Source organism: Epinephelus fuscoguttatus, linkage group LG6 (genome assembly GCF_011397635.1).
Source record: "Epinephelus fuscoguttatus linkage group LG6, E.fuscoguttatus.final_Chr_v1".
Taxonomy (NCBI): domain Eukaryota; kingdom Metazoa; phylum Chordata; class Actinopteri; order Perciformes; family Serranidae; genus Epinephelus; species Epinephelus fuscoguttatus.
Window position 1 is genome coordinate 10,655,992 of NC_064757.1, and position 11,721 is coordinate 10,667,712.

The 11,721-nt window shown below is 40.3% G+C and overlaps 1 protein-coding gene across 1 annotated transcript; it reads left to right on the forward strand.

Moving 5' to 3' along the window:
• Positions 1–2,177: 2,177 nt before the first annotated feature.
• Positions 2,178–6,287, forward strand: LOC125890514 (potassium voltage-gated channel subfamily V member 2-like). The gene is made up of 2 exons (XM_049579188.1): positions 2,178–3,409; positions 6,033–6,287. Exons 1-2 carry the CDS (start codon positions 2,225–2,227, stop codon positions 6,285–6,287), a joined length of 1,440 nt encoding a protein of 479 aa, XP_049435145.1. The 5' UTR covers positions 2,178–2,224.
• The last annotated feature ends 5,434 nt before the right edge of the window (positions 6,288–11,721 follow it).

Consider the following 11,721-nt stretch of genomic DNA (forward strand, 5'->3'; position numbering starts at 1 on the left):
ACCTTGGGTCCCTAAAGGGCACCTGTTCAGTAATTCATCAATGTCCATGTGTGACATGCAAACAGATGTAGTAATGTCATTTACATAATAATATAATATAAATTTGCTAAAATCAGCAAACATGAGCCACCATGAGCTACTGGCTGTACCAGACCAAGTGAGGCTGAAGCAGAAAATCCTTGAGTGTACTGAAGTGAGTGTGTTTTACTGTTAATGAATTCAACTTTTCTAAAAGGAGGGTAGTATAGAGTGATGACATTTATTTGTAAGCCAGAGAAGTTAACATCGTCCTGGTTGCCTTGTCTAAAAGCCTATGGGATTTTTCTATAAAATTTTTAAGTATTGCAAAAAATGAGCTCTGTTAGAAACAAATACTTATGATACTTAAAAAAAGATAGCTTCACAAATTAACACCACTTTCATGATTTTTAAAGTGTTAGGCTATTGCCAGAAGTAAAGACCTACTGTTAAGCTATGAACAAACAACACCATGTTCGCATGACTTCAACATCACCACCACAACAAGGCTGTAAAGCCACATTCAGTGTGATGATGTTCTATAGTCTAATTTAGTCACTTGTTTTAGCCATTTGTTAGCAACTGTCTTTTTTAAGACACTTACAAGCTTCAAAATTCACAAGTGGGGTATTTACTGACATATTTTATGATGTAGAATAAAATGAGAAAGTCATGTTTTAGGACTCATTCCTGCACCACTATTTTATTTCCTTTAAAAGTTCCATAGCCTCACTTTAAAAGGCAAATTAGTTGCCATGAAGCTTTACAAATACTGATATAATTCAGTATATTGTATCATATATCATCATCATCATCATCATCATGAATTAATGTTTCCTTTTTAAAAAAATTTTTTACATTTTTTTTTTACGGTGGCCTCCTTTTTCCAGTGTGATCCCTTGGTTTGCATGACAAATCCAGTTCACCTCTCCTTCTCTTGACACACCACACTAACAAGACTAGCTTAAGTCTGGTAGCTCTATTTAAATGTCACTGCATTAACAACCTAAATCCTTAATTGTTTTAACTAGTCAGCAGTGGCTGGCACCAGGGAGGTAAATAAAAGTTAATATAGTGTATGGTTCATAATGTCATTGGGGAATTCTGTCTCTGGTCAGCTGGCACTGTTAATCAGCAGGGCAATAATCTGATATCCAATAAGAGGATTCAGTTGCCAGCAAAGTTACGTTTCCTGTTCTGTCTAAATAACTATGCCTGTTAGTTAAGAATATGATTTTAGTCACATATTACTGCCTGATTGATATATTTATACAGGTCTAAAACAAAAATTTCAAAAAATATTTCTGCGAGTCTTTGGGCTTGACTTGCTTCAACTTCTGAAGCCTCCTGGCCCCCTCTGAATGAGGAAGTAGGCTAATGCATAAAGCCTAAATCCTCTTTTATGTATCCACCAGCCTTCCTTTGTTCCCTTCAGTATCAGAGTATGAAAGAATTGCACAGTAATAACCAACATAAACCATTAATTGTTAATTTGAAAAAGATAATGTACCTATAACAATTTTTTTTAAAAGTATTTTGTGAAAGAAAATTATCATAGTGTTGTAGCATTCCTCAAAGAATCAAGACACGCAATGGTGTTTTCTAGTCATAGAGTTCCAATATGACTTCCTTGAGTAATCTTTAGGGATTGCAAAAAGATTAATGTAAGGCACAGAATCTATGCATTCATAAATACATGTGAGGGCAGCAACACTCATTGTTGCTTATTCTGTCTTTAGATCACTCAAATCAACTGTAACTACTATAAACTTGTATCATAAAAATATTTATCAATCAAAAGAGGGTGAATTCATGATGGGCTTTGGTTGAGATGTGCCATTCAGCCAACGTCATGTGAGCCAGGCGGCTCAGCAGGGGATAATGGTATTTAGATGTCCTGTAAGCACGCGGATCCTCTCAGTCAGCAACATTAATGGGGCCATGAGGCATCCTGCTCATGTCCTCCATGCTTAGGTAAAGGGGGTATTAGACAGACGTGTAGACATGCTGGCTGGTCCGGGTGTTCTGTCTGCTGTGTAGTCTGGGGGGGATCGATATGGCGAGCCCTGGGAAGATGGCCAACTTGTGGAACAGGAGACAGAGTCTCTTCCCCAACTACAAAGTCACAGATTCGGAAATTAATCGAAGACCCTCAGAAATTGCTTATCCACTAGCCAAGGAAAGCTGCGTGAAGACATGGAACTCCATGCAGGAGCTGAGCAGGGATATCTATGACATCTATGCTGAGTATGAAGACGACGAGGACGACAATGCTCCACATGGCCTCTCCAAGCATATTTTACCCTCCAAGAAGAACTACATGATCAACATCAATGTAGGGGGGAAGCCCTACCAGATAGCCTACAAGACGGCTGCCAAGTATCCCAAGACCAGAATAGGACGACTGGCCACCTACACGGACCACAACATGAAGCTGGACCTTTGCGATGACTACATTGTGACCAACAATGAATACTTCTTTGACAGGGACCCAGATGTCTTCCACAGCATATTTAACTTCTACAGGACTGGTGTGCTGTGGATCAAGGATGAGTTGTGTCCCCGCAACTTCCTGGAGGAGATCAATTACTGGGGTGTGAGGATCAAGAACACCCACCGCTGCTGCCGCATCTCCTTTGAGGAGAGGCAGGATGAGCTGAACGATCAGTTGAAGATTCAGAGGGAGCTGGAGGCAGAGGTGGAGATTGAGGAGAATGAAGAGCTCTTTCATGACATGTTCATGGGCCAGCAGCGGAGAGCTATCTGGAACTTGATGGAGAAGCCATTTTCATCTGTCAAGGCCAAGCTGATGGCAGTGGCCTCCAGCCTGTTTGTCTTGGTCTCCCTGGTGGCCATGACTCTCAACACAGTGCAGGAGATGCAATACAGAACTCCCACAGGTCAGCTCAGTGGTAAGACATACTGGGAATATGTGGAGTCCATGTGCATCGCCTTCTTCACCATGGAGTACCTGCTCCGTCTGGTGTCCACTCCTGACCTTAAGTCCTTCGGCAGGAGCGTCCTCAACACTGTGGACCTGATTGCCATCCTGCCTCAGTATCTGCAGGCCATCCTTGAGTTCTTTGACAGTGAGGAAAACTACCTGAAGCATGAGGCTGACATAAAGGCAGTGGGGCAGGTGGGAAAGCTGGGCCAAGTGTTGCGCATCATGAGACTGATGCGAATCTTTCGTATCTTGAAGCTGGCGCGACACTCCACAGGTCTCCGGGCGTTTGGCTTCACTCTGCGTCAGTGCTACCAGCAAGTGGGCTGCCTTTTCCTGTTTATCGCCATGGGCATCTTCAGCTTCTCCGCCATGGTTTACACTGTGGAGCATGACATGCCACAAACAAACTTCACCAGCATTCCTCATGCATGGTGGTGGGCAGCTGTAAGTATATCTTTGAAAAATTAAATAATGTAAATGTAGGGAAGAAAGCTAAGTAACCTTTTTATGTAAGTAAAATAAAGTGCCCTACTCTTGAATTACTTTAATGCGGACAAAGTCCCTGAATGGTGTGTTGACCTTGTGATGTTATTAGATTACAATCCAGCACTACCTGGCTTACAAAACACATCGAGGTCAGCTTGACTGCAGCTTGTGTCACCTCATGCTTTGGTTATGTGTGACTTGCGTGATCGATGGGAAGATTTGTTCATGTAACCTGATCAGTTTTATATTGTGGAATAACGGGGCTCATGCCTGTACTCAAGTCTAGCTCTTGGTTTGAGTGAAACTGCTAACATGAACCTTTATTCACTGCCTGTTGCCAGGAATAAACCCTTTACCAGATCCTTCCCCTCCCTCTTTGACCCAATGGTAGAATCTTACTTCTAATCCTGGGGAAAGAAATTATAATCCCCTGAATGATAGTATTGGTAGTAGAGAAGGGATCTGTGAGCACTACTCACTGCTACAGGTTCCTGAGGTAGACGAATTGTGTGCCATCTTTGAGACTGCTTCTGGGTCATTCTGTTTGCAGAATATCTCTATGAATCAGTTTTCACAAAACTTTTTGGAAAGGAGGAGTTTAAACATTTTTTCAAACTTTGGCCATGGGGTGTGACAGTTTACAGGGCTTCTCACTAAAGGTTAGATACCCCTTGGAACAGATTTGTACAGTGCAGTCAGACTATGTGGCAGTCAGCAGAAAGAAGAAGAAAGAAAGAAGCAAAGCTGAGTGAGAAACTTTCATTACTACTTTTCCATAGACTGTATGGAAAAGGCTAGTCTGACTCACAGAGTGTATGTAGACTGTGACTATAAGCCTGCCATTGGCTGTCTAGTTTCCCTTCTGCTATCTTGTGTTACCATTTTAAAAATCCCCTTTTGTATTGGAAATAACAACAACGTCTAAGCTAAAAAATTAAACACTGAAAATTACGATGATGTGGATCAAGTGATAAGACATGCCTGCTTTGTTCTTTTAGGTGAATTGTTGTAAAGATCTACAACGATTAAAACAACTTGTGAAGGCACCTCAGAAAAGCCCAGACTTGGAGTTGATTTATCACATCTTTTGAAACATCTCCAGTCAATCGATACCTCGATAGGATCCTTTTTGCGCTGGGGGTCTGATCTCGGACCACTCCCCATCAGATCAGAAAACTTTCTGCTGCCACTCAACTTTCAACAGAGCCACTCCCCTCCTGGGAGACTGCCTGGGTAGAATAGCCTAACACACCAGCGTGCTTACACCCAACACTGAGCCATTAAACAGTCAACAAACTAGCCCTGTCACTTGTGTGTTTTCTCCCCCGACACTATTTTGCAAGGTCAATGTCACTGTCTCCTGGGCTTAGTGCTGCCAGGACAATTGTGATTGGTTTAGAGAAACCAAAACAAGCCAGAGTGTATTTTCCTCACAGCAGAATGGCAATATAGTGATTCCACACCTTTCAACAGAGATCTAGGTCTGGATACACAAGACTAGGGGACAGCTAATAACCACATAGTGATTACTGGCAACATAATGCTGTTATAACAGGATAAAATAATGAAGTGTTTAGAATTTTAACAGGTAAATCTAATGGAATTAAGGAACAGTCAAGGAAAAATGCAGAAGAAAGATGTGCTTCATCTAATGTGACACTGTGTTGGTAATAATACAATAGTTTTTGTGGAAGTAAGGGTCCACCATGAAATTATTTGAGTATAAAATGAACCATCACCAAACTACAGTTGGTTTAACTGGTGGACACAAGTGGTCATTTCTTTTTTTAATCACTTTGAACAACAATTCACAACACTGAGAGTTATGGAAATCTAGAATGTGTTTCTTGATCCATTTGATATGCTAAACCATTTTTCCCCAACTACTAGTATTAAAATCCAATTAGCGAACATTAATACATTTTTCATAGTCTGCATACTCGTGAATCAGTGCAGAGTGGCTCCAGACTTGTGTGTGTTGCAGTGTGTTCTGTTAATATTTTGTTTCTGAACTTTTTATCCATGTACTTTTTTATACTTACACTTGTGTCACTGGGTTAAAGAAGTACTGAACTCACAAAATGACCATTTATAAACCAACTGATCATGATGTTTTACCTTGAATTTGTGAAGAAAACAAAACTATATCAAAACATCAGTTTACAAACTCTCATACAACTCGTGCAGTATAATCCAAGTGTCATTTATCCAGTCATATGCTCAGTACTTCCCAAACACATGCATTTTCACTAAAACATTAAAAACTGAACTGAAGGTTAAACTTATCTAAGCTCTCTTCAACTCTACAACATTTTGTCATGAACTCAAGGCAACAAGTCATGACTAATGATAATTGGGATGTACTGGCTCAAAGTTTGAATCCAATCCCCCTTTTTTACTGTCTACTTGCAGTCCAATAAAGGCAAAATATTGTTCTTGATAAAGACGCAAAATGCCCCAATTTATTGGCACCACATGGATCACCAAATGTCTATCAAAAGGGACATTGACTAGATCTACTGGTAAGGTTTAACAGTCATGTTTCTCCTCACCACTGACTGCTCTTCTCACTTTCCCACAGGTCAGTATCTCCACTGTGGGCTATGGAGACGTCTACCCAGAGACCGTACTGGGTCGTATCTTTGCTTTCATCTGCATCTCTTTTGGAATCATCCTCAATGGGCTGCCCATATCCATTCTCTTCAACAAGTTCTCAGACTATTACTCTAAACTCAAGTCCAATCAGTACACAGCTGCCCTGAAGAATCGAGGGAAGGTGAGATTTGCCAAGAGGACAGTGACAAGGTTGAACCGCTTATTTGATAACCGCAATTGACATGAACACTGATTTCTTATGCGACTTTGTAATGCTTTCCTTTATAAATAAACAGCTTAATATGCTTGACTGTAAACTGTGCAAAAACAAACTGTGTGTGATGAGGATGAAAAGGTGGAGTAGGGACAAAAGATGAGGGTTTAATCCACAGTCGCACATCTGGCCATGCATAACAATACATTGGCAGCTTTTGTGTTAGGAAGCCGGTGAGGGATCACACAAGCATGTGGGTATTAACACCCTATCCGTCCTAATTAGTACTGAACACAATATGTATGTGTGTGTGTGTGTGTGTGTGTGTGTGTGTGTGTTTGTGGTGGGTGGGGGTTATATTTTATAACCATCATTGTATACTAAATTTCTCAGTCAAAAATGAGAAATACAAAAATTAAAGAAATATAGTAGTTACGCCTCATAGTTAAAGTAAAAAATTCTGTGTAAAAGCATTCTTCGAACCCACATAACAGAAAATCTCAATTTCCAAATATACTGAATGTATATATCAGGAAGAAATGAGGGAAAAACTTATATATATATACATATATACATATAAAACTTCCATTTGATGTAATGGTGCAGTTGCACACATTTATTAATATTTCTCTCAGTATAATTATCACATTGCTTTATTGAAGTGGGAACAAGTTCAGTTTATCAGAAATATGCTTACATTTATCCCCCCCAATGTGGAAAGATATTTTTGTAACTTAAAATTAAAATGAACAATTAAAAAAACAAACAAAAACAAAAACAAGAAACATTTTAAAATCAGTTCTCTTGAACCAGATTCCCACAGTGAAAAGGTGTCAGCATCCTAGTGTTTGGGTGAAGAGGTCAAACTTTGCTGGTTTGGTCTGGCGCACTGCTGTACAAATTAAAAAGCTTTTATTATTAACATAGCAGCTCTCAGGGAATCGACCTTCTTGTTTATCTACAACATAACTGTATGCCCCACTGATTTTGGAAAATCTGCTTTTCAGAGACCTGTTAATCAGGAATCAGCATAGATGTCAGCACCAAATATTCTTCGTTATTGCAGCTGCAATGTTTTAAATCTGTGTTCACATGAAATCTGCAGGAGCTTGCTAAGTGTACAAAACCTTCAAATACTGGTGCTGTTTTCCATGTGTTTGCAATGTTCAAAAGTTCCGCCTCCAAAGAATGCAGTATGCTGCATTCTTTATACTTAGAATGCATACACCTAGTCACATGATGTAGTCTGATACTGTTTTTAATAAACGCTCTACTGCTCATGAAACTGTTATCTTCATTGACTAAATACTACACAGTTATGTTAAGTGTCAGGCTACTGAGACCTGTTCACCAGCATACATCTCTACTGACCTCTTCTGGATAACATTTGCTATTGCAAAAAAGAAAAACTTCTTGGGGCCAATCCCAATTCTCTTCCCTTAAAGGAATATGCCAACGATTTGGGAGTTATGACCATTCTCTATCATCTTCATATTGAGACAACATGATCGTTATCTTTTTTGTGTCTGTATGTCCAGTGACTGGGTCTCAGCGGTTAGCATTGCAGCTTAGCTTAGCGAATACAATTGAAGTCTATAGGGGGTCAGTAGCCTACTCATAAAAGTGAACAAATAAACGTCACAGAAACCCTGAAGCTGGCATTTCTACACGTGCATTTAAAATAAACATGTCTAAACATTAATTTGAAAAACGAGAGTCCTTTTTAGTCATTTTAGAAGAAGTCTGATACACAGAACTATAGTGTGTTTACTCCCTGCGCGGAGGGATACACCGGTGAGCAACAGCTGCAGCTGGCTCTGGGACAGGTAAAGTTACGCTAGGTCACTTGGTAAAAGCAAACAAAGAGACGACACGGACGATATTACTCACTCGACTGAAAGCTGTCCATCAGCTCCTGCAGGCCTGGGGCATTTTTTCAGTTTATCTTAGGGACATGAATGTTTCAATCATGCCAGGATTATTGATTGCTGCAAAGATTTCACTCCTTGTGATTCACTCTCTGCGGCGGTTTTCCTCCTGATGACGATGATATATCTCTAGCCTCCCCAACGATGGTAGCACCGAATCCCATTCTGTGCAGCAAAATGATTCCACCTCCGTAGGCATAGGTTGGCAAGCCCTGCAGCTACACCACCAATCCTCCCCTGACCTCCGTCTCCCCTTGGCCCCCTGCTGTTTCGCTGCCTCGGAGGATTCAGCCTCTCTTCTCGCCTGCTCAGCATCCAACACCTGGAGTTCCTCATCTGTATACTCTAGCTCAAACAGGTATGGCTCTGGATCTGTGTCCACTACAAGAAACAAAATCGCGTTCAAAGTCGTCCATTACAACTACTATAGTCTGGAGATATTGTTAGGCTAAATAAACAACTGAGTTTTGTTTACAGGCTACATCTGTGCGTGTGCATGCCCACCGGTGTATCCCTCCATGGATCACAGCACAGAATGTACACACACTATAGTTCCGTGTATCAAACTTCTTCTAAAACAACTAAAAAGGACTCTCGTTTTTCGAATTAATGTTTAAACATCTTTCTTTTAAATGCACGTGCAGAAATGCCAGCTTCAGGGTTTCTGTAACGTTTATTTGTTCACTTTTACTGAGTAGGCTATTGACCCCCTATAGACTTCAATTGTATTCGCTAAGCTAAGCTGCAATGCTCATCACTGAGACCCAACCACTGGACGTACAGACACAAAAAAGATATTGATCATGTTGTCTCACCATGAAAATGATAGACAAAGTGCATAACTCCCAAATCGTCGGCATATTCCTCTAACCTTACCCTTTCGCCAGATAGATTCCTCTCATCCACCAAGGGGTAGTATTGAGAGGTAGCGAATTTTACCTACGAACTGGGACGCCACTTTATGCAAATTAGCGTAACAGGCGTGTTCACCTACATCACTGGTATCGTCAGCATAGGCTTCTTGCATTCATTTCCAAAATGCTGGCTCCTGCCTGGCTGGATAGTTTCACAATGCATCCTGGGAAATTCAATCTTCCCCTCAGTTGGCATGGGTTTGTAAGTGTGTGTCGCACAGCCCTTCAAATTAAGTAGGGATTTTAAGGGCTGAAAAGCACTTCCCTAAAGTTTGGGACACCCTAGCCCTTCGCGGGAACGTGCAAAAACAAGCGCAACAAGGGTCAATTTTAAGGGGAAGTGTGAGTATTGGGACAGACTCTTGGTGCCTACAGTGCACCATACTAGTTCATTCACTGATGATTATTAGTGTTATACAAGAGGAAACTCAACATATTATAAAGTTATTCAGTACGGGAGAATAAATAAATAAATAAATACATAAATCGAGGCTATGCTTTACTAAATTGAGCACTCGAGATGGCCTCCAAACTGTTTAATTCATTCCCTCGTTTTGGTTAATTTGTGCGCTTGAGATAAGTGTAACATTACTGAGAGCTAGCAGAACACACCAGCCTGTCCACAGGGGTGAAGTTAGTTTTCCACGGCTATTGTCATCAACAGCTCTGTATCAAAGCCTTGATTTCGCCCGGTTTTTAGATATGTTGAAAAACTAGTTTAGGCAGATATTTTACAGTTTTAATCAACTCGAAAAAATTAAATGTGACCATGCAGTTGAGAGTGCAATGAGAACGAGGGAACGACTTAATATCTTATATCTAGAGCACATAAATTAACCAAAATGAGGGAAAGACTTATATTTCGATGAAATGACTTATAACTCCAGGGCACAAATTAACCAAAACTAGGGAAAGACCTTTATCTTGAGGGAACTACTTCTATCTGGAGTGCACAAATGAACCAAAATGAGGGAACAACCAGGGATGGGCAGTATTTCTATTATTTGTATTTAAAATACGTATTTCAATTACATTTGAGTATTTTGTAATTTGTATTTGATAAGGCCGATAAAAAGCAAATGTAATTTGTAACAAAATACTTTTGAGTGGAGTAATTTTGTATTTTAGATACTCAAAATACTTTCTCACAAAAACAAAAAACAAAAATAATAGGCTACACATCCTTATAATATTGGATGTAACAATATTTTTTACTTATTTTTATTATCAAACTATTAAAACATATTAAAACTTGGGCCATTCAATGTGCCCTTCAATGACCTAGTGGCCTGTTTTACTGGACTGTGCATAACATAGGAAACTGTATGTTGTTGTGGTTGATGCTTGGGATGAGTATGCTGCAAACGTGGGATCAATAAAGTTGTCTGAATCTAAATCTGAATCAATAAATAATATTTTAGGGTAGCCTACAGTCCAGACCTGAATACTCTGCTATACCAAATTGTGAGAAAACAAGCGCAAATTTACAATAGCTGCAACCAAATTTGCTACTATCAACGTCATTAATGGATGAGTCATGGTTGCTCTTTCTGGCATAGTTACTTGTGGTCTCTAATTGCAGCATGTAAATTTTGAGCATTTTTGGTCAAGGACATTTTGAGTTAATCTCAAAAAGATTTGAATCGGTTAGTATAGCGCCACCTATGGACGAATCATGGGCATTCTTTCTGGTATAGTTACTCATGGTCTCTAGTTGCAGGATGCAAATTATGAGCATTTTTGATCAAGGACTTTTTGAGTTATTCACGAAAAGCTTTGTGGACCGATCAACCAACCAACCGACTGACAGAGTGACCTATAGAGCTGCGGGTCGCTGCTAAAAAGAAAAAGAAAAAAAGTATTTCCTGTATTTGAAAATACAAAATACATGTACAGTACAGGCCAAAAGTTTGGACACACCTTCTCATTCAATGCGTTTTCTTTATTTTCATGACTATTTACATTGTAGATTCTCACTGAGGGCATCAAAACTATGAATGAACACATGTGGAGTTATGTACTTAACAAAAAAAGGTGAAATAACTGAAAACATGTTTTATATTCTAGTTTCTTCAAAATAGCCACCCTTTGCTCTGATTACTGCTTTGCACACTCTTGGCATTCTCTCCATGAGCTTCAAGAGGTAGTCACCTGAAATGGTTTTCCAACAGTCTTGAAGGAGTTCCCAGAGGTGTTTAGCACTTGTTGGCCCCTTTGCCTTCACTCTGCGGTGCAGCTCACCCCAAACCATCTCGATTGGGTTCAGGTCCGGTGACTGTGGAGGCCAGGTCATCTGCCGCAGCACTCCATCACTCTCCTTCTTGGTCAAATAGCCCTTACACAGCCGGGAGGTGTGTTTGGGGTCATTGTCCTGTTGAAAAATAAATGATCGTCCAACTAAACGCAAACCGGATGGGATGGCATGTCGCTGCAGGATGCTGTGGTAGCCATGCTGGTTCAGTGTGCCTTCAATTTTGAATAAATCCCCAACAGTGTCACCAGCAAAACACCCCACACCATCACACCTCCTCCTCCATGCTTCACAGTGGGAACCAGGCATGTGGAATCCATCCGTTCACCTTTTCTGCGTCTCACAAAGACACGGCGGTTGGAACCAAA

Coding starts and splice junctions, on each gene's coding strand:
- LOC125890514 (XM_049579188.1), top strand. CDS start 2,225: ATGCAGGAGCTGAGCAGGGATATCTATGACATCTATGCTGAGTATGAA. Junction 3,410..6,032: donor ATGCATGGTGGTGGGCAGCT/GTAAGTATATCT, acceptor ACTTTCCCACAG/GTCAGTATCTCCACTGTGGG.